The following is an 18,746-nucleotide window of genomic DNA, read 5'->3' as shown; positions in this document are numbered from 1 at the left end:
AGAGCAAAGCACCGGATATCCGCTTGCCACTAATTGCCAGTGAAAAAAGCGAACGATAAGCCTGCTCGAATATAAGCAAACAAAGAGCATTCTCTCAAGAATCCCATCCCCACACTCACCCACCACTCACTCCCACCCCAATTTCAAACCCAGCCCAGAACGTCAGAGGTACAGCAGCCTTATCGTATCGTCGACCACTCCCCGCCAGTTAAATCTTCCGCTTATCAGGCGTCAAGGGGCAGAAAAGGCAAGCTACAGAGAAGGCCCGAGCTGAAACCTCTCCGTGTCCGGACCCCTCTAGACCCTTTTCCTCACGAATCCGTATGCTGCGACAATGGAGCGCAATGCCGGCCTCATAACAAGATGGTCAAGAGGTAAAGGGAACCAAGAGAAACGGCGTCCTACTAGAAAGCGGAAAGAGAAGCAAAAAGAAAAGAAACTGGGTATCGCCCATCACGTAACTAACCACCGCCCATAGCCAAGAAAGAAAAACAGCAAAGCGAGAGAGATAAAACAACCCGGAACCGGAAGAGTAACCCCGGGGTGGGCAACCCGGCCGATACGAACCGGAAAGTCGGCCGCACTCGAGGTGCTTGTCTGGGAGGCTAGAAGAACGTTGGTTTCGTCAGGACGCGGTACTCAACATAATCCTCGCCGTCAATGGTGATGATCATGCCCTGGCTGACCAGCTTGCCTTGGAACGGCCCGCTTTGTTTTCGCTGGTACTTGACACCCATGTAGATCTTGGCGTCTTCGCTCCCGACGCGCAGCCGGTTGGCCTCCTGCGCCTCCCACACCTTGTTCAACCGCGAGACATTGTCCTGGAAGTGGTCGGGTATGTTGCTAATACCGTTGCTACTGGCGGTGGAATTGTTGGAATTGGAGCCCAGCCCCGCGGCAGCGGGTGCGATGGAGGTCTCGCGGTTGGCGGCGCGAAGGTCGGCGCGGGCTTGGGCGGCCTCGAGGCGGGCGATTTCACGGCGCGCCAGCATGTTAGTGCGCTCAAGAGCAGCGGAGCTCGGTCCCGGAGGTGTGCGATTGGCCGCACGGTACTCGAGATCCGGGAGAGGGTGGCGACCCGCCGCCGTCGCCGCCGCGCGGGGGCCGTTCTCAAGGCGCCGTGACTGGCGGACTTCCTCGTTGGGCCTGGAGGGGGTAAAGGAAGAGGTGGGGCAGCCAGGGTTGGAACCATTTCCGTTGGTTGCCGCGGATCCTTTCATCGCAATCGGAAGAAGATCGCTGTCTTCTCTTCGGGTCGGGGTGCCCATAGCGAGGCTCTGCGCGACGCGTTGCTGAGCTTCAAGAACGGCCTTGGTCTCGTTTGCCGCGACATCCTCTGGGGCCTCGCCGAGGTCGAGTTGGCGCTGGCGGATTCGGCAGTACTCCTTCACCTCGTTTCTGCTGAGCCCCTTGAGATGCGGGTCGAACTCGACCTCGTCCCAATGAATCCAGAGTGCGCCAGCGCCATTGGGAAAGTTACCGATGACCGTGCGACCGTCCCGAGTCTCGCGGGTTAGTTTCACCCTGAACATGTCGTTGCCGCCAAGAACACCAAAGACGGCATGCTTGTCTTTGAGCTCCTTTTCGCTGGAAAGCTTCCAGACTCCGATAGGGACTCTCGTCGGCCTTGTACCCGGGATGTCATCGAGAGGATTCTGGGTTGATTTTGGCGAATCGAACGGGACCCCAAAAGAGCCCGCCAGGCGGCGCTTCTTATTTTCGGGTCGGTTCGGGACAACGGCATTGGCGGGAATCTGAGGGCCGTAGGCAACCAGAGGCGCAACGGCAGCATCGGGGGGCGGATTGGTCCTCACACGTTCGGCAGCCAATTCAACAGCCTCCACATCTAACCTCGCCCTCTCCTCGGGCGTCTCATCTTTGCGGTTGTCCTCAGTGCGAATTTTGACGTACTCCTTGATTACATGGTGGTTGTGGCCAACAAGATGGGGGTCGAAGGCTACCTTGTCGAAAGTAACCCAACTACCTCCTGGGCCGGGTGGTATTGGATACCTTGGATCCATCGGCTGGCCGGACCGGGTAGTCGGTTGGATGCGAGTACGAAGGCGGTCCCTGACGTCGATGAACCCAACGACGGCATGCTTATCCTCCTCCCTTTCAGCGGGTGAATCGCGCCAGTAGCCGAGCAGTACACCCTTGACACCGCCCACATTTTGTGCTTTGGTAGGGCGGTTCGAACGGCGGGATTCAAGGTCTTCAGTTGGTGCTGGGCTGGAATCCTTTTCGCCGACAGATTCAGCATAGACCCCGGAAACCCGCTTACGTTTTGATGGGTTAATGATAGACGGTTTCTCGTCTGTGTCGCCCATTACAACGTCTTCCGGTTCTGGAGGCTGCGCGGGGGAGGACCTTTTGTGAGCATTGGTGCCAACAACGATCTCGTCTTGCGCTGCACTGGGTAAGACACTTGAGGCTTGGCTCATGGTCTCTTCCATGGGAGAGTCGGGTGGCGGTGTAAGTTCCTCATTGTTGTCGTCGCTCTTGTTCACGTTATTGTGACTTTTGATGTCTGCAGGTTTCTCTGGCTTGCTGTTCTGGCGATTGTCTGAGTCGCGAACTTTCTCGATATCTGTGCCGCGGCCATCTGCGCTGTATAACACGGGTCAGGTGATCCAGCACAGAAACGTATGTAGAGTCGAGCAAGGCTATAAATAAGCGTACCTCTGAGGAGGCGAAGCAGCGGTTGCTGGTTTATCGGAATCCCGACGGGAATCCGTATCAACCTTCGGTTCTGGAGAAGAGTGGCTGAAATCACAAGCGGTTAGCACCTGCCCCTGAATGGCTGGCAATACACGGGTAAGGTAGCACTCGCGAGTGATACGCGGTGTCGTAGTGCGCTGAGTGACCGCTTTCGCGGTTTGTGGGCTTAAAAGGCCAGTGAACGACGGCATCCGCTCCAAGGAGACAGGAGAGAAGCGTGAAGCACCTGGCATGTGGGAGAGCATAAAGTGAATGAGATGTTGTCTAAGGGAACGGGAATCACTCGCCTTTCGCTAGGCTCTTTTTGGACAGGAGTCTGTGTTACAGGAGATCTAGGAGACCTGGCCATCTCCACCTGACTGAATTAATGTCGCGCAGGTTAGCCTGCAGGTTCAAAGTAGATGGTGATCGAGAGACGAAGTTTTGCTGAGCATTGGCGAATGATGGGAATGCGTTGACTGCGGAGGTTTTATGGCAGAACCAGGGATCCGCAAAAGATCCGCAAGTCCTTTAAAGAAAGGAGAAGGACGGAAGTGACCAGGAGCTCACTTCAAGAAATTGCGGATCGAGTTCTCAATGGCGCCGGAGAGTGGGAACCGATCAGAAGATGGCAGAACAGAAAGAAAGGGAAAAACTTGCCTCGGAGATGGTGGTTGTGATAGCCCAGACCTGAACGGGGCAATCTGCGTTAGCCCTCGTCGAGCTAGAAGACGTGACGAAACAGCGGCCAAGTGGGATGTTGGAAGTAACGAGCGGCTCACGGCGGCCAAACAGTACCCATCCTCCCGGACCATCCAGGGGACTTGAGCTTGTGTTATAATAAAAATAAAAAATAAAAAATAAAAGGGAGAAAAAAAGCAAGCAGCTTGGCCTTGGAAGTTGAATACCGAGAGTATGTCCGGCGACAGGAAAGAAGCATGCACTCACTCGTCTGGTTGCTCGACCTTCGTTTCGACGGGAGCGGGTGATAAGGCGACAGAAGGCGAGTCGCTACCCGTCATGGTAGCCTCGGGAACAGAGCCCATTTCGCTTGTTATGGTAGTTGTCATCAGACAGAGGCCTCAAACCCCTATTTGAGGCCTGAAACCTGTTAGTGCTGAGAAGCAACGGTGAGCTGAGACGTTGAGAAGAGACGCCCGCTATCATCAATGGACATGCAAGTTTCAAGCTAGCCAAGGTGTGGAGCGCTCCGAGCCGAGAGCACAAGTATGCAGTTGCTGGTAAACGGCAGGAGATGGATGATAAGATGCAGAGAACCAGGTCTCGACTCTTTCATACAAAAAATGTATGCGGTGAGTTGGTTTCAGCTGGTAAAAGACGAAAAAGAAAACAACGGATACCGGCAATACCGAGGGACTGTAGAAAGAGTAGAACGCGCTTACCTTGAGCCAGTCTAGAGCCCAACGTGGCAACGACTGGGAGTTGGTCGAATGAACGAACGGAAGTACCTTTGGTAGTTCTTAAAAAGTCTTGGCGTCTTGCTGTCTTGCAAAGCAATGTCAAAGCAGCAGACCGCCTGACTACACGAGTCCGGTGGCAAAGAGTGCCAGGTTCTGGCGAAAGCACCGAGTAGTAACGTGATGTGGCTCGATGCCGGGAGATTCGTCGCACCGAGTCGCGCGCGTTCGATGGTGCAGGCGTCCTCAATATCCCAATCCGGAATGCGCCAAAACACGGGTCCAGTGGGGTTGTGTAGGAAAAGGGAAACTGATAAGGTTGTATGCCGGCCTGAAAGGCGGGCTATTATCGGCCGACGATAAAAGATGGACAGAAGGTAAGTGTAAGTTGTCGTAAAACCGACCGAGGGAGCGACCAGCCTGAGTTGCAAGAGGAAAAGGAAAGCAAAAAGTGCGGTGGAAAGGAAGGGGGTGAACTGGCGCAAGTGGGTTAGATAGGATCAATTGAAACCAAAGGGAGACAAGGTAGGTCATTTGCCAGAGTCTTGGCCGGGGGGGTAAGACTGGAACTTGATGGTACGAGTGATAGGTACCGGAGGATGACGGGATGATTCAGTGTGTTCAGCCAAAATTGCGCCAGTGAAGAACAACCCCTTTGGAAACTGGCCTGACTGGATCGGGGCTAATAAGCGAGGGGAAGTCGGGAACCTGGAAAGCTCTGCCAAAAAAAAATGCCAAGTCTCCGTCCAGTTTCCCATTGGGACTCGAAAGACGCAGAGCACAGTTAATAACAGGGAATTAAGCAAACAACCTAGCTCAGGGCAGATCTACGCAAGGAGAGAACTTCCATGGACCTCAGGCACCGCCGAACGCGATGCCGCTTCAGACAGCAGGCACTGTGTTGCAATAGTTGCTCTTTGTTGGTTCTTGCGAGTTGGCCTCCGTCTCTTCTACACAGTACGAAGTGCGTGCAGGATTATCAATTTCCTGCCGTAGCTTCGCTACCTTGTCTTCCAGATCGAGCATTCATGCAAAGAGAGGAGATCGGCCAAAACTCAAGCGGTCTGAGACATGTTGTCTGTTGCATCACGATGATGCAGAATTGCAAGCGCAGCTTACGATGGGCACGAGAACGAAAACAGTCAAACATAGATAGCCTGCATTTGGAAGCGATATGGCCGAGGGGCGAAATGTTGTCAAAGCACAAGACGCAAGCGCACAATATTTCCTTCCATTCGAGGACGAATGTAAGCCTCGGTTCGTTGTACTGTACATACAAGTATGGCTGCTGATCAAAATATATTGCGAGAATTATTACTCGAGTCTCTTGTGTCGAGATGCTCCATACAAAGGAACCCCATTGGACAGATCGTTTACGACTCAAGCCCAGCCTAAATCGCGAACTCTCGACGACGAAGAGTTAGACGGTAGTGTAATTGCCAGAGAAACCGCCGTTGAGTTGCATGTGTCTTGCAACTCCTAGAAGCGCAATCCTGTCCTGGACACATCCTATTTTGAACTCACCAAGGAAACCTCAAATAATGGCCACATTGGCTAGATGGTGTGCCGTACAAAAAAAGTAACCTAAGTCCGCACTAACGGGGGGTAATCTCTGTGGTCGAAGAAACCTAGGAAACAGCGCTCTTACAATACACACTACCTGGCAACCCTTCTCGTCATGCCGTTCTCACAATCATCGAATACGACGGCCCGCGCGATCTGACAATCCTCAGTCACGACTCACACAGTTGGGTTATGGACAACCACGCACCAATAAGTGGCAAGAAGGGGTCGGAATTGTCTTCCGTCAGACCATTTATAGCGCCCCTCCGATGCCGTCAGCCACCGCGCAGATGGCGTCTTCAGCCAAAAGTTGGATGCACGTGTCACACACATATGGCAAAAAGGTGCTCTTGCCAGGTTCTGATGCTAACTAGATTAGTACGAGCATCGCGTGCAATGGAAGCATTACAACCGAGCTGACTTGGCCACACGGTATGATATAGCTTGAACGGCTCGAACCATGATGCGTGTTGTAACAACGGTGCAGAAAGAAAGAAGTGAGATACAGGGTTGGCCGTCATGCGTGCCACAGAATTGGCATCCTCTGCCCGGGCCGATTGATTTCGTTTCATTGCCTTGCCACTTCTCAAACCAACAAAAAGGGGGGGGGGGGTTATCAGATCCAGCCCAATCCAACCAAAGACTAATCTTCTCCCATCCGCCCAACAGATCACGTATTCCCAATATCTTGCAAACTCAATTCCTAACCTTGGCAAAAAAAAAAAAAAAAAGCCCTTACCTCCCCCTTCCCCGTCCTCTTCCTCCTCCACCTCCTCCTCCACCACCCCCTCGCCCGCTCTTCCCACCCCGTCCGTTATTCCTCCCCCCGCCCTTCTTGCCCCCAACCCCACCACCGGCGACGCGGGCATCGAACCGGTCGTAGAGCTCCTCCCCGCCGAATCGGCCCTCCGCGAACCGCATGTAATTGATTACCCCGTGGTCCACGACGGCGATCAGCACGTTCCGATGGCCGTGCTTCAGGCGCGCGTACAGCCTCCCTGGGCCGGTCCATTCCGGCTTCCCCGGCGCGGGCGGCGTCGCGCCGAGCAGGGCCGAGATCTCGGCCAGGGTCGGGACGGACGAGTCCTGCGCGTCGGCGACGGCCAGGTAGAAGTCGGGCGGGGGATGGCGCAGCTTGGTCCATTTCTGAGCGGCCTTCCAGATGTGGTAGTGGATGGCGAACGGTTCGCGCGGAGGGGGGGCCGGCGTGGTGGTCGTCGTCGCCGCCGCGGAGGGGTCGTGCCGCGGGAGGAGGGCCATCTGGCGGTAGATGGATGCGTATGAGCGGTAGAGGCCGGGTCGCACCAGCGGGCCGTAAGGAGGGGGGTGCTGATGGGCGGCGCTGAGGAGGGAGGAGAACCATTGCCAGATGGTGGTGGTTATTGTTTGTGTCGTTGCTGTTGTTGTTGTCGGCGCGACTGCGTGATTGGTTGTGGTGGTGGGAGGTGCCCGGAGGACGTTGTAACCGCATCGTTTGAGGTTGGAGTAGACCTGGAACTTCTGCAGGCTGATCTTGCCTCGCTCGCCGTCATCGCCGATGAGGAGCGCGTAAGCCGCCTGGAGACTCAACGGGAAACCCTTGTCGTACTCGTCCACCTCCCCTGTCTCCCGCCCTTCCTTCTCGACAGGCGCCGCGCCATCAGGCGGGAAGATCTCTTCCAACCCCTTCAGCGGCCACCACAGGTCAAGTGAACCCCTCTCCACCAGGTACAGAGCCTCCTCCGGCAGCAACCAATCCTTCCCCCTGGCCGGCCTGTCCTTCGCCTGCCCGGTCACCGCCCTCCCCAGCGACTGGGTAGCGACGGACGACCCTTCGAGCACGACCACCCTGTCCCGCACAAACCCAAACGGCTTCTTCTCCTTTCCTTCCCCGTCCCCCCGAGCTGCGACGGCGCCTTCGGAAACGTCCACCTGCTCCTCCTCCCGGTACCCCTCCCACCACCCGGGGAAGTACCAACCCCTGACCATGTTCTTGCCGGCCGGGTGGACGCGCGTGTAGCTCAGCACGTCGTGCATGGCGGCGCGGCTCTGCTCGAGCGCGTCGGCCTGGGCGCGGGTCCCGTGCGACTCGAAGTCCTTCTCGCCCTTGCGGATCGTCTGGGCGGACACGCCCGTCGTCTTGCGGTACTGGTGGTGCTTCTGCTGCTGGAGCGAGGTCGCGAACGCGCGGAAGTCCTGCGACGCCGCGCCCTCGTCCTCGATCAGGTCCTCGGCCGTCAGGTCGTCCGTGGCCGCGACGGCCGCGGCCGCCGGGTCGTCGGCGGGGCGGGAAGAGGGGAACGAGGAGGACGGAGCGGACGCGGCCGGTGCGAGGGCCGGATTGTCGTCATCGTCGAGGGGCATTTTGTGTGAGGGGAGACCTTGGCAATTGTGGCTTCTGGCAGTTATTTTTCTATTTTTCTAATTTTTTTTTGGTTCCTTTGCTTTCTTTTCTTTGTCTTTCAATTTTCTCTTTGGGTGAACTGTTCGAGGCTTGCTTGTCGGGATTTGCGGGAAGTGCTTGCGAGGTTCGCGTTCCGTCTTCTCGGTTGCGCGGGGTGAAATCCCTGTCACCAAAAAACCAAATCTACATAGACAAGGCTTCGAGAAGATATCCGGCTATTATCTGTGCCGCGGAAAAGACCCGTGGAAGCTAATCCAAGCAATTAATGGCTTATTACAAGGCAAGGAGTTTGGCAAAGCTGAAGCACTGGGCCTCAGAATCAGCTCCAAATCAGAATGCCGAGTTGCTGTGGTCAGTGCTATGGAGACAGCAGAGGGTTGGGGTTGATAAGTTCGCAGGTTCAGAAGAACAAGAGCTGTTAATTATTGAAGGGCTTGCTCCGTAACATTTCCAACACAAAACCACAACTAAACCTCGTGGCTGTGCGATTTGGTTCAAGGGGCAATAGGGAATCAATATCCTGCCGGTCGCTCACCGTTCTCTTCTCCGTTCTCTACGGGTTCGATATCATATCTTTTCTAGCATTTCCGATTCGAGCTCTGTTAGAAAACCACAGGATAGTTGATGAAGTTTGAGAATGTGAATGCCAGTGCAGTAAAGAGAGCGCACCGCTAGTCCAAGACCCTCTATTACTGCCTTGTTTGCCGTATTATCTTCTGTGTCGTGCCAATGCAATCAAGGCACTTGTCGATGGGTATAGAGCAGTCGAGAGTTAATAGCTACTTATGAAAGAAGAGTAACATCAAGATGGGGAGGGTATCGCGTCCGTCATCTAGTCCAGATATTCATCACTCACACCAAATCACTATGGGTTCTTGGACTTGAATCCCGCGCGCATATCATCATCCGATATGCCGGTTTGGCAACTTTGGAAAGCCGTCGGGCTGCGGGAAACACTACCTATCTAAGGACGGGGGATCAGTATTCCAAGAAAGGCTGGGAAGGAGTTCTTGTGATATGGCAACCTCGGTGGCCTCGATCTGAATCCCCTCTATGGGCAAGAGCCTGACAGGCTTTGCTGATCTCCAGAGATGACGTGTAGAGGATGTCGTGTAGAAGATGTCGTGCAGACGATATGGGGAGAAAGGAGCACCCGCGACAACGAAGACTCGGGAAGAGGTGACGCCTCGTGCGTTATCGACGTCACTGTCAGGCCACGGCATATGACGTCCCTACCGACCAGATTTGAGCCGTTGCGCCACTTGACTGGCGAACATCATGGCAGAGGAACGAGAAAGTGGACATGGGACATGTGGATGGATAACACGATGTCAAGGAGAGGCATATCAGCAAATCTTGGGGCATGTGTATAGTACGGGGCTGGGGGGGGGAGCAGGCTGTGCAGGAGGAGGAGCTCGCAAACTCTTGGCAGGCCTTGGAAGAACAAATCAGTGAAGCTTGTTCTGTGGTTGCACACCGGGGAGAGAACCCCTAAACCGGCACTATCTGTGCTCATAACGCGCTCCGGCCCCGCCCGGAGAGTACTGTACTGTGTAATACGAAGAGGCTTGATAGGGGTATATATAATCCAAATGCGCGTATCTCGACATACCCTTCATGTGCTTATCACAATGCGAAGAGGACACGCACGCAGTTGAGGTAATGACAGAGCGCTCCCGCACGTCTTGCGCTTAGTTTTGGAATTTGACTCGGTGTCACTTCAACGAATTTAAACACGACCGCCACCGCTCCTTTCTAACATCGTCACCCCTATTCCCGGGGTCCCAGCCCTATCCAAACCCCGAGGAAACGCCCGACTCCCTATCCACTAAACGCCCGGTCAAATTCAGATGACTCGAGCCTCCAGCGTCGCCAGTCCGGAGCACCCATCACATAGAGCACCTTCATCTTCCCCTTCCCGCCTCAATCGCCCAGTTCGTCGTTCAGAACTTCTCCTCTCACTTGGAAAGTTCTTTCTTCGTTCGCTCCACCATCAACCGAGCTCTTTCGCCGTCGTGTGTGGATTGCTTGTGCCTCCTCAGCACGCCTCCAACTGTTCGTGAGCCACATACCATTTGTCGTCCATGACCGTGCCCTGAACACGCTGTTGACGGGTTCATCATGCCGGTTCGTCGTCGAGCTCGTTATCCTTTCATGGCACCCATACGGTTTTGGTAGACCAGGCGAGGCTTAACAACGTTCCGTCTACCGGCGCTGTCCCGTCCAAGCATTGGTCAAGGGAAATGCTTCGCGACATGGTCGTACTCGCGGAGGCTTATGCTGCGCACCAGCCATTGGGTCGACAACATTTGGTGTCTCGGCGGTCCCACGTGCATCCGACTACTGTTGAGGCAGCTCGCGGTTGTCACTCAATCAGCATTTTCTTCACGCCTCCCACCTCGCACAGCCCAAGATGCCGTATCGCCTCTTTTTCTGTGGCTAGGATGATCGTCCGGTCCGGTAGAATGGGGTTATTGGGGTCGACATGCGACGCGTCCTTTGCCGCTTGCTCGATGGCGTCCATTTCCTCCTTGCATGCCTGCTGATCCATCGGGCATACCACGATCGGCTGGCGTAGTGTGATATCCCTGGCAGAGGTCATATGCGCCTGGAACCCTAGCGTCAGAGGGACGACCTTGGAAGCTTTGTTGAGCGGGGGGCACCCCCCTTACCTTGATGCTCAGGAAGAATTCTATTTTGTACAATGTGGATGTTGTCGTAAAGCTCGTCACCTCGTACATGGGAAACGCCGGCTTGCCCCGTCTTATGATCCCATCAGGGTCCCTTAGATCGCGGGCGGGGAGTACGAGTCCTAGGTTTGTCATGTATCCGTTTTCTGGCAATTTGGTACCCACGGGCTGTGTGTGTTTGGCGATCTTGTTGACCTTCTTGGTTGGCTCGTCCCCTTCGGGGTTGAACGTGATCTCTTCTTCAATAGTGAGTGTCAGCTTTTGTATCGTAACCCTTCTCGCCTTGTTGAGATAGTCCGGATTTGGCGAGAGCTTGACATAAACCGTGATGGGGTCCAGAGGTCCGTAACTCCATTTGGGGAGCGAGATGCCCAGCGTCACGATATGGTCTGCCGTTGCCGCCCTCGTCTCTGGCCGATTGTACATGCCGAACGTGGAAAGTGTGTCGTATCGCTGGAGCGGGATGGGGAAGGAATAGCGATTCTGCATGCTGGACCCCTGCTGGACTGTTACGACCAGCTCGTAGTATGTCTCGGCGATTCGACTTGGCAGTTGAAGGCTCGCTGGCGGGATTCGGCGGTTTGTCTCCTCGCCGCTGCGCCCGAAGGGGATGAATATCTGAAACGGTAGATCCATCGCGATCACACTCTCGGCTTCCTTTCCTGACATGCAGCGGAATAGAAGCACCTCCTTTCCAACCAGGTCTACCGTTTCGCGTCGCGGCGTCCCGAGATGCCGTCTCGCAACATTTTCGGCTGCTGGGTGTATCGTCTCTCGTCGTTGAAGACAAATGCGCACCATGGAGATGTTCACCGGGGCCGAGAATCCCGCGCCGGGGCGAATTTCGACTTTCCCTACGATCCTGGGCTGCAAACGTTGCAGTTAGCGCGGGGACGAACGCCAAACAACAACACCTTGCGACGGCGCGCTTGCGAGAGACTCCCTGGCCCGAGAAGCCGTGGGCGCCAATTCCCGTGATACCCAAGGATCGAGAAGGGGAGGGCAACACGTACCAGGGTCGCAGAGATGCCGGGGTAGCCCACCAGAAAACTGCTGTTTGGTGGGCCGGATATCCTCACGGTCGCGGGGACATTTGCCGCATTCATCCTGAGAGGTGGCTCCTACACCGCGGTCGCCGAGGGCTCAGTACTCTTGCGCCGAACAATGTCGTGGTTGTGGTGGTCGCCGACGGTGCCGGGACAGGCGCAGGAGCGTTTGCCGACCCTGTCGGATCGTCCACAGTGAGTTTCAATCTCCCGGCGTGCTGAGGGCTGATGGGGTGGGCGTCCGCTGGTGCTGTGACGGGTTGATCTGTGCTGGTGAGGGGTTCTTGGGAGTTGTGTCGTCGCGGTTGTCGATATGCTTGCTGGCGCTCTCTCTGACTAAGGGCATCACATCGTCATCTGCCGTAGAACCGCGCTGGGCTTGGCGATCTAAACGATGTGCGTCGATTCCCGAGTCTTCTGGGGTGTTGCGCGCCGCGCAGTTATGTCGTTTGGGCGTAGGTCTTGGGATGGCGAGTTGCCAGTCGTCTGTTCTTACGGGTACCTACCGATAACTATGGAGCCTTGGCTCGGGAAGGTCGCAGGGAAGGCTGAAGTCGCAGCTGTTGGGTGGTAGGGGGCTGGAACCAGCCGTGAATGGGGGGTTATGGGGGGCCGATTGAGATCGCCTCTGGAACCGCCGAGGCCGTGGATGGATCAGGTAGGTATTCGTAGGTAAGGTAGGTACTGAAGAATGTGCGGGGGGGTACCTGAGCGTCACAGTTGCCGGTTCGGAGAGATTTCTGGATGCGTCACTTGTCCCGCCAAAAGCTTGTAACTTCAAATACCTTGAAAAAGTCGTGTACATACGTACATAGCAATGCAAGGGGCCCTTTCCAACAGAACAGTCATTCCATTGATGCATTGATGGAGAAATAAGTCGACAAACTAGCTACCTATTCCTCAGTCCCTTCCGAGTTGCAGGCTGCACGGGCATAACAGAGCTTTACCCCGGAGACAAGCAACTTACACAGTACGCAGGTGCACCACCGAGGGACCCCGTACCTTCCATTGTCTTCCGTGCACTACAAATAACCTGGCTCTTTTGGTCAGCCCTACCAGGGCCCTGCAAGGTAGCTATACTTGTGCGCTAGGTACCCTGTTATTCCACCCGAGATCACGAGAGTCAGATTTGAATAAAGGGATAAACCAAACTTGAATCATTATAGAGCGGTCAGCAGACAAGCGTGGCTGACTACGCGGTCGGTGTAGGAAATAACTCTCCTGGCAATGTTGTGTGCAGGATTGTGCAGTGCATGCATGTCCGAGGCGTACGTATGTTATGTACTGTACAGTACCTACACGGAAAGTATTTTTAACGTCCGTGCTCTTCTCCATCCGTCCGCATAGCTGCAGGTGTCCTTGTAATCCGTAGGTGGGCTTGCGAAGGCCAGGAACATCCCAAGGTTCATTCAGTAATCCGTACAAACAACTACCCCGCCAATTGTACGGACCGTATAGTTATAGGATGTATGGACTGTACCGACCCCACAGCCCACAGCAATCTTTGCCAGCTGAGCTCCGGGAGAAAAAGCATGTGGGAACGAGCTTATGCCAGGAGAAATAGGGTGCACTTTTTTTTGAAGAATAAGTTGTATAATATAACTACCATCAAATCGTCAGTCAAGCAACATTTGATACCTATGTTGGCACTTAGTGCCCTTGAGTGTGTGCTAGGTGACATGGGAATGCATGCATATGTAGTGTGCCTTACCTACCTTAGTAGATTTGGATGTAGACCTATACGTTCACTTGATGGTCTAAGCATTACTGTAATAGTCACACGACTTTTGAGATCAGTCAACGAAGCTCGGGTATGTACACATCACCTTCGGCTGGTAGACATTTGAGGTGCGTAGTTTGAAGCCTTGGGCACACGCTAGAGCTTATTGTCTCTCAACAACCTAAGTGACATTAAAGAATCAGGAAACGCACTTGCAATCCTCGCATCACCTACTGCATTAGGCAGTAACGCTCTCTCCAGAGGATGTATATAGTAATCCGTCTAGTAGTGTAGTGTAGCACTGAGAAAGCGAGAAACCGAGAAAGCGTGCACAGGCCCGGGACCCAAGTGGTCAGTGTTTGTATGCACTGCAACTCGAGAAACGCCAAGTTTCGGGCCGTGTCGCTGCGGCTTCGATCTCCTTGGTAGTGTACTATGTACTAACCTCAACAAGCGAAAGCTTGGTGCTTGCAGCCACCGTAAACTGTTCATCGCCGAGAATAGAACCACCTCAGCACGACTGCCCATCATGTCGGTAACACTGCACACCACCCACGGGAACCTCAAAATCGAGGTGTTCTGCGAGAGCGTTCCCAAAACCGCGGAAGTAAGGTCTTTGCCCACCACACCCATTCCAAAAAAAAAGTGACAAGCTGACCGCATTGCCTTTGTCCGTCTCCAGAACTTCCTCGCCCTCTGTGCGTCCTCCTACTACGACGGCTCTCCCTTCCACCGGTTGATCCCCTCCTTCATGGTCCAGACCGGCGCACCAGCCCATCCCAACCCACCCGACAACCCCAAGGGCGGGCGCTCCATCTACGGCGCCACCTTCGAGGACGAGATCCGACCGGGGCTGCGGCACCACGAGCGCGGGATCGTCAGCATGGCCAACAAGGGCCCCAACACCAACGGCAGCCAGTTCTTCATCACCTTCGCGCCCGCGCCGCATCTCGACGGGCTCAACACCGTGTTCGGAAAGCTGCTCGGGGACGAGAGCCTCGCCACGCTGGCCAAGATCGAGGCCGTCGAGGTGGACAAGAAGAACCGGCCGGTGGAACCGATCCGGATTGAGAAGGTGACGATACACGCCAATCCGTTGGCGAAATGAAGGGGGCAAGGGAGGTAATGCTACACACACAGGAAGAATCCGAACGCACGCAAGAGATCAAGAGGAGGGGGGAAAAAAAGAGAGAGGGAAATGAACAGCCGAGCGATGACGCTCTCGGCGCAGCGCTGATGTGGTTCGGCGCAGGACAGCGAGGATGAGAGCCGCCCGACGCGGATAGAACAGGAGCGGGTGTTGCGTTGACATTGCGCTGTCTTCGCCCAGGTAGCAAAGGTGTGGATGGATGATCAGCACATAACCGCCCATTCTCACAAACCCGCCGAAGCCGGAGAAGCTACATATCGCCAAGCGGCTGGGAAACCTGCCCGCGCCAAGCGCTACTGGGTTCTCGGCAGTAACGAACTTGCATCGACATGGAGGATGGATGGAAGGGGCGGCGAGGACAGAAAAGTAGCCCCTACTAAGGGCCCCATGAGCGTTCAACGTTGGGGACCGTGGAAAACATATATCGCTGATACGAGCATTGTGTGTGGCACGGCCGAGGGCCGAGCAGTCACAACATGTTCGAGCCAAGTAGGTAGTAGTAACAAAACCAGACCGTCACCGCTAGAAATGAACGAATAGATGAGACACGCGCACACACAAGCTGTTTTCTACATCCTCTCCTTTATTACCAAATTTGTCATCAGGTCATGACTCTTTCAGCTCTTCTCCTATCTTAAGAACACAAGAACTAGAAACCTCCTCTAAACCTACGAGAAGAACACGCCAATAGCTAGCTAGCACCAGAGTAACCTCACCGGACACACTTCCGGCCCCAAACTTGGCAGATCCAGCCACAAGCCTAAGTAAGCAAACGAAGAGGACAAACGCCCAGCCAACACAGGAACGGGGATATCTAAACCTATTTGTGCACCAAGAAGTAAGCCTCGCCAATCCTTCGTCCAAACGACTCCATCCCTTGAAAATCGTCAACCCGTCGTAACCAGGAGACCAGATGATCAGCCACGAGACGGCATGGGAGGACAAGAGGAACTCAATCCTACCCATCACCATCTCTCTCTCTCGGCCAATCACCAGCCATGGGGTTCGAGTAGCTCACTGAAACAGTTGCCAAGCGTCGTTCCAGGGACATTGGAGGGGCACCTAGCCTTTCCTCCGGCGCTTGGTGCCCCGCTCGGGGCTCTCAAACTCCGCCCTAGCAATTTCCTCGGTGCCTGCTGGGCTGGGAGTATCTTTCATCGAGTTCGTCTCGAACGGCCGCCCATTGCTACCAACACCAGCACCGCCAGCACCACCACTACCGCCCGCCTTCTCCCTAGTGACCTGAGTACCGTTGCCGGTGGTGCTGCCGCCAGCGGCTCCGGGCGCATAGTCTCCCGTGCCCGCGGCAGCGCTGTTACTCCCATCCAGACTGAAATTGAAATCCGCGCCGTCTGCGGCGCCGCCGGCCAAGCCTACGCCGTCCAGTCCGCCCGCCTCGAAGTTGGGGTCGGAGAACGCGCTGTTGTGCAGGAACTGGTCGTAGTCAACACTGTCAAAGTAGTTCGCGTTGGGATTCCCCTCGTCATCGAGGCCCGGGATGCGGCCCGATGGGCTGAGCGGGCCGAGCAGATTTGTAAGGGCATCGATCTGGTCGGCCTGCTCCGCCTGGAGGCGCTGCAGAGCTTCGAGCTCGGCTTGGGTGCTCTGGATTTCCTGGAGCGACGGCATCTGGATGGAAGACAGGCTTGGGGACAGAGCTAGGCCAGCAGATGGGGCGGGCGCGCTGCTTGATGGGGCGGCCGGTGCAGGCGTGGGTGCGGGTGCGGGTGCGGGTGCGGGTGCGGGTGCGGGTGCGGGCGCGGGCGCGGTCGCGGTCACGGTCACGGTCGCGGGTGTGGTTGCGGGCGCGGTTGGAGTCACGGCCGGGATGCCGCTGGTCGTTGTGGCAGAGACGGTGCTGTTCCCCGCCATGATGTTGAGCATTTGCGCCCGCTGGTCGTCGCTCATGCTTGCCGGGGTTTTGGCGGCCACGTCCGGCAGGTCGAATCCAGAGGTGTTGTTGACGGCGTTGGTATCTTGAATGATCTTCATCATGCCCTCCTGAGGATTGCTCCGGAGCTCATTCTTGATGTAAGACTGAGAAGCTGTGTCCGAAGGAGACGTGTCGAAGAGTTCGGTGACTGTTCCCATCTGGGGTGCTTGGTGTGGCGCTTGTGGCGCCGGCGGGGTGGCGCCGGTCGTCGATACACTGCCAGCTTTGTTCGCCTGATGGAGTGGGATTGGAGGCAGGAGACGTTGCTGTCTCTTGGGGGTGCCCACCGTGTTAACGTTCTGGGGCCGCTGGTTGACGAACCCACCAAGATCGACAACTCCACTGCCCGGCGAGATTTGGCTTTGGCCGTGCCCCTGGGTATTTGGTATGATGCTTGCCAGGAGGTCCTGAACCGCCTGCGTTCCGCCCTGTTCTTCCAACGACTTCCTAAACACGTTGGCCAGGAAGTTGAGTATGGCGTTGATCGAGTTCTCATGACGCTCGTGCATGCTCTGGAAGAGGAGGGCTTGCTGGTAAAGCTGGTTCTGGTCCTGGCGCATCTTGGTGAGCATGTTGGAAATAGCAACCTGCTGCTGCTGAATCCTCTCAATCTGGGTCTTGACCTGCAATAGGTCCTTCTTCTGCAGAGGGCCGATTTCGTGGGAAACAGCCCCTCTGGCAGCCTGGGGAGCCGTGAGGTTTTGGGAGCTGTACGTTTCCTCCACCCCTTCTTCCTCACTCTCGACGTCGACTTCATCCTTTTTCCCCTTCTTCTTGCTGTTCCCACTTTTAGGTTTGTTGATCAGCCACAGCAGGTTGGGATGTCCGCGGCGAAAGTAAGGGTTGTAGTATTCGCTTGGGCTCTTGTTCTTTCTTTCACTGGCCTTCATGGAGTTGTCGGAGAGCCCCACCCGCTTATGGAAGCCATACATGTTCAGCTGGCGCACGAACGAGGCATAGTTATTGTGTTTGAACAGTTCGGGGATCAATGTCTTGGCAAATTCATCCTCATCGAGAACAATAAATGAATCCCCCTTGTCAGACCAGCGGATCAAGTCAGTGTTTCTTGATTCGTCCAAAAAGCTGCATAACGTCAGCGCACTGCTTGAAAGACATAGAGGTGTGGAAGTCCGGTGCCCCCGCCCGCCCGCCGGGCCCCGGGGGGGGGGGGGGGGAGGGGAGGAGAGGAAGATGGGGGGAACGGTTGTTGGTTGTTAAAAAAGAGGAGATTGGCATACCTGCTGAGTTTCTGAACGAAGGGGGGGATCTGCTTCCTCTTAGCCTGTGCCTCCCTCTTCGCTCTTTGAGCCAGCTCCTCAAGCCGTTCAATGTTGTCGTGTTCGTCCACGCTCGAGTTGGCTGCTTGAAGATAGGAGGAATCGTCACCGAATCCGTTCCAGCCGTCAGCGCCGCGGTCGAAAGGGGCCCTTGGAGTGGTTGGGACCAGGGCCCTGCTGTTTTGCCGTCTGGCGAGTACGTTCGAGGGCGCCGAGATTGCCTGTCCATAAGGGGTCGAAGTCGGTAACATCGAGAAGGAGTTCATTCCGGGGGTTCCGGCGTCGACAAAGCCGTTCGTATCGACGCCATTCCACCTAAACATGGGGTCCGTCTGCACGGGCGAGTACGACTGGGGCATCTGGGGCAGCGGAGCCATGGGAGGCGCACCTGTAGCAGGTCGTTTCCTGGGATTGGGCGACGACATAACACAGGAAAGCGTATGCTTGACCTGCTGGGAGCGACTCGACGACGTCCCAGGATGTCAGCAACGACCGGCGGTGTGGGAATGGGCTCTTCTGGGTCGACGGTCCCAGTTGATTCCTATCGCGCGCCTATTGATCGGTGTACGCTCGGTGAAACGGCGCAGCGTCAAGGCTCGGTCCTGGTCCTGAATCCCCAAGACTTCTTTGACGCCGAGTGCGACCGTGTGCCCTTAAAGTCGCACTCTGTACCAGCGGGAGGGTGGACTGTTGCCGTATAGTTATCCGGGACAGCTTAGGGCGGGACCTACCCAAGCTATATATATTCCGCTGTGAATTAGAATCTAGGAGGCGATGCTGGCGACAACAAGGCACCAGACCGTGCCTCGAACCGTCCGTAATGGTGCGACAAGTCGAACCAGGTTGCTCGTGTGAAAGGGTGACGGCGA

At 55.6% G+C, this 18,746-nt stretch overlaps 5 protein-coding genes across 5 annotated transcripts; 1 reads left to right on the top strand and 4 right to left on the bottom strand.

Annotated features, from left to right (window-relative positions):
- Positions 1 to 347: 347 nt before the first annotated feature.
- On the bottom strand, positions 348 to 3,684 carry MYCTH_2312196 (uncharacterized protein). The gene is made up of 5 exons (XM_003666922.1): positions 3,646 to 3,684; positions 3,358 to 3,387; positions 3,006 to 3,077; positions 2,680 to 2,763; positions 348 to 2,602 (listed from the first exon to the last, which is right to left on the bottom strand). The coding sequence occupies exon 5, from the start codon at positions 2,451 to 2,453 to the stop codon at positions 606 to 608; it is 1,848 nt and encodes a 615-aa protein (XP_003666970.1). The 5' UTR covers positions 2,454 to 2,602; positions 2,680 to 2,763; positions 3,006 to 3,077; positions 3,358 to 3,387; positions 3,646 to 3,684; the 3' UTR covers positions 348 to 605.
- A 2,595-nt stretch (positions 3,685 to 6,279) lies between these two features.
- MYCTH_2312192 (uncharacterized protein) lies at positions 6,280 to 8,355 on the bottom strand. Its single transcript, XM_003666921.1, has one exon. The coding sequence runs from the start codon at positions 8,019 to 8,021 to the stop codon at positions 6,414 to 6,416; it is 1,608 nt and encodes a 535-aa protein (XP_003666969.1). The 5' UTR covers positions 8,022 to 8,355; the 3' UTR covers positions 6,280 to 6,413.
- Positions 8,356 to 10,275: 1,920 nt separating this feature from the next.
- On the bottom strand, positions 10,276 to 12,078 carry MYCTH_2312189 (uncharacterized protein). Its single transcript, XM_003666920.1, has 3 exons — positions 11,765 to 12,078; positions 10,734 to 11,618; positions 10,276 to 10,669 (listed from the first exon to the last, which is right to left on the bottom strand). Exons 1-3 carry the CDS (start codon positions 11,855 to 11,857, stop codon positions 10,427 to 10,429), a joined length of 1,221 nt encoding a protein of 406 aa, XP_003666968.1. The 5' UTR covers positions 11,858 to 12,078; the 3' UTR covers positions 10,276 to 10,426.
- Positions 12,079 to 13,854: 1,776 nt separating this feature from the next.
- On the top strand, positions 13,855 to 14,744 carry MYCTH_2312186 (uncharacterized protein). The gene is made up of 2 exons (XM_003666919.1): positions 13,855 to 14,124; positions 14,200 to 14,744. The coding sequence occupies exons 1-2, from the start codon at positions 14,047 to 14,049 to the stop codon at positions 14,623 to 14,625; spliced, it is 504 nt and encodes a 167-aa protein (XP_003666967.1). The 5' UTR covers positions 13,855 to 14,046; the 3' UTR covers positions 14,626 to 14,744.
- A 483-nt stretch (positions 14,745 to 15,227) lies between these two features.
- Positions 15,228 to 18,547, bottom strand: MYCTH_2312185 (uncharacterized protein). The gene is made up of 2 exons (XM_003666918.1): positions 17,839 to 18,547; positions 15,228 to 17,683 (listed from the first exon to the last, which is right to left on the bottom strand). Exons 1-2 carry the CDS (start codon positions 18,252 to 18,254, stop codon positions 15,730 to 15,732), a joined length of 2,370 nt encoding a protein of 789 aa, XP_003666966.1. The 5' UTR covers positions 18,255 to 18,547; the 3' UTR covers positions 15,228 to 15,729.
- Between the last annotated feature and the right edge of the window lie 199 nt (positions 18,548 to 18,746).

The sequence above is a fragment of the Thermothelomyces thermophilus genome, chromosome 7 (assembly GCF_000226095.1).
Source record: "Thermothelomyces thermophilus ATCC 42464 chromosome 7, complete sequence".
NCBI classification, from domain to species: Eukaryota; Fungi; Ascomycota; class Sordariomycetes; order Sordariales; family Chaetomiaceae; genus Thermothelomyces; species Thermothelomyces thermophilus.
Note: the sequence above shows the minus strand (reverse complement) of the source record. Positions and strands in the feature narration are given on the sequence as shown.

Excerpts from the sequence above, each read along its gene's own strand:
- MYCTH_2312196 (XM_003666922.1), bottom strand. The coding sequence starts at position 2,453 with ATGGAAGAGACCATGAGCCAAGCCTCAAGTGTCTTACCCAGTGCAGCG.
- MYCTH_2312192 (XM_003666921.1), bottom strand. The coding sequence starts at position 8,021 with ATGCCCCTCGACGATGACGACAATCCGGCCCTCGCACCGGCCGCGTCC.
- MYCTH_2312189 (XM_003666920.1), bottom strand. The coding sequence starts at position 11,857 with ATGAATGCGGCAAATGTCCCCGCGACCGTGAGGATATCCGGCCCACCA. Across the intron at positions 11,619-11,764 it reads CCGGCATCTCTGCGACCCTG|CCCAGGATCGTAGGGAAAGT; the intron begins GTACGTGTTGCC and ends CAACGTTTGCAG. Across the intron at positions 10,670-10,733 it reads AATTCTTCCTGAGCATCAAG|GCGCATATGACCTCTGCCAG; the intron begins GTAAGGGGGGTG and ends CTAGGGTTCCAG.
- MYCTH_2312186 (XM_003666919.1), top strand. The coding sequence starts at position 14,047 with ATGTCGGTAACACTGCACACCACCCACGGGAACCTCAAAATCGAGGTG. Across the intron at positions 14,125-14,199 it reads GCGTTCCCAAAACCGCGGAA|AACTTCCTCGCCCTCTGTGC; the intron begins GTAAGGTCTTTG and ends GTCCGTCTCCAG.
- MYCTH_2312185 (XM_003666918.1), bottom strand. The coding sequence starts at position 18,254 with ATGGCTCCGCTGCCCCAGATGCCCCAGTCGTACTCGCCCGTGCAGACG. Across the intron at positions 17,684-17,838 it reads TTCGTTCAGAAACTCAGCAG|CTTTTTGGACGAATCAAGAA; the intron begins GTATGCCAATCT and ends GACGTTATGCAG.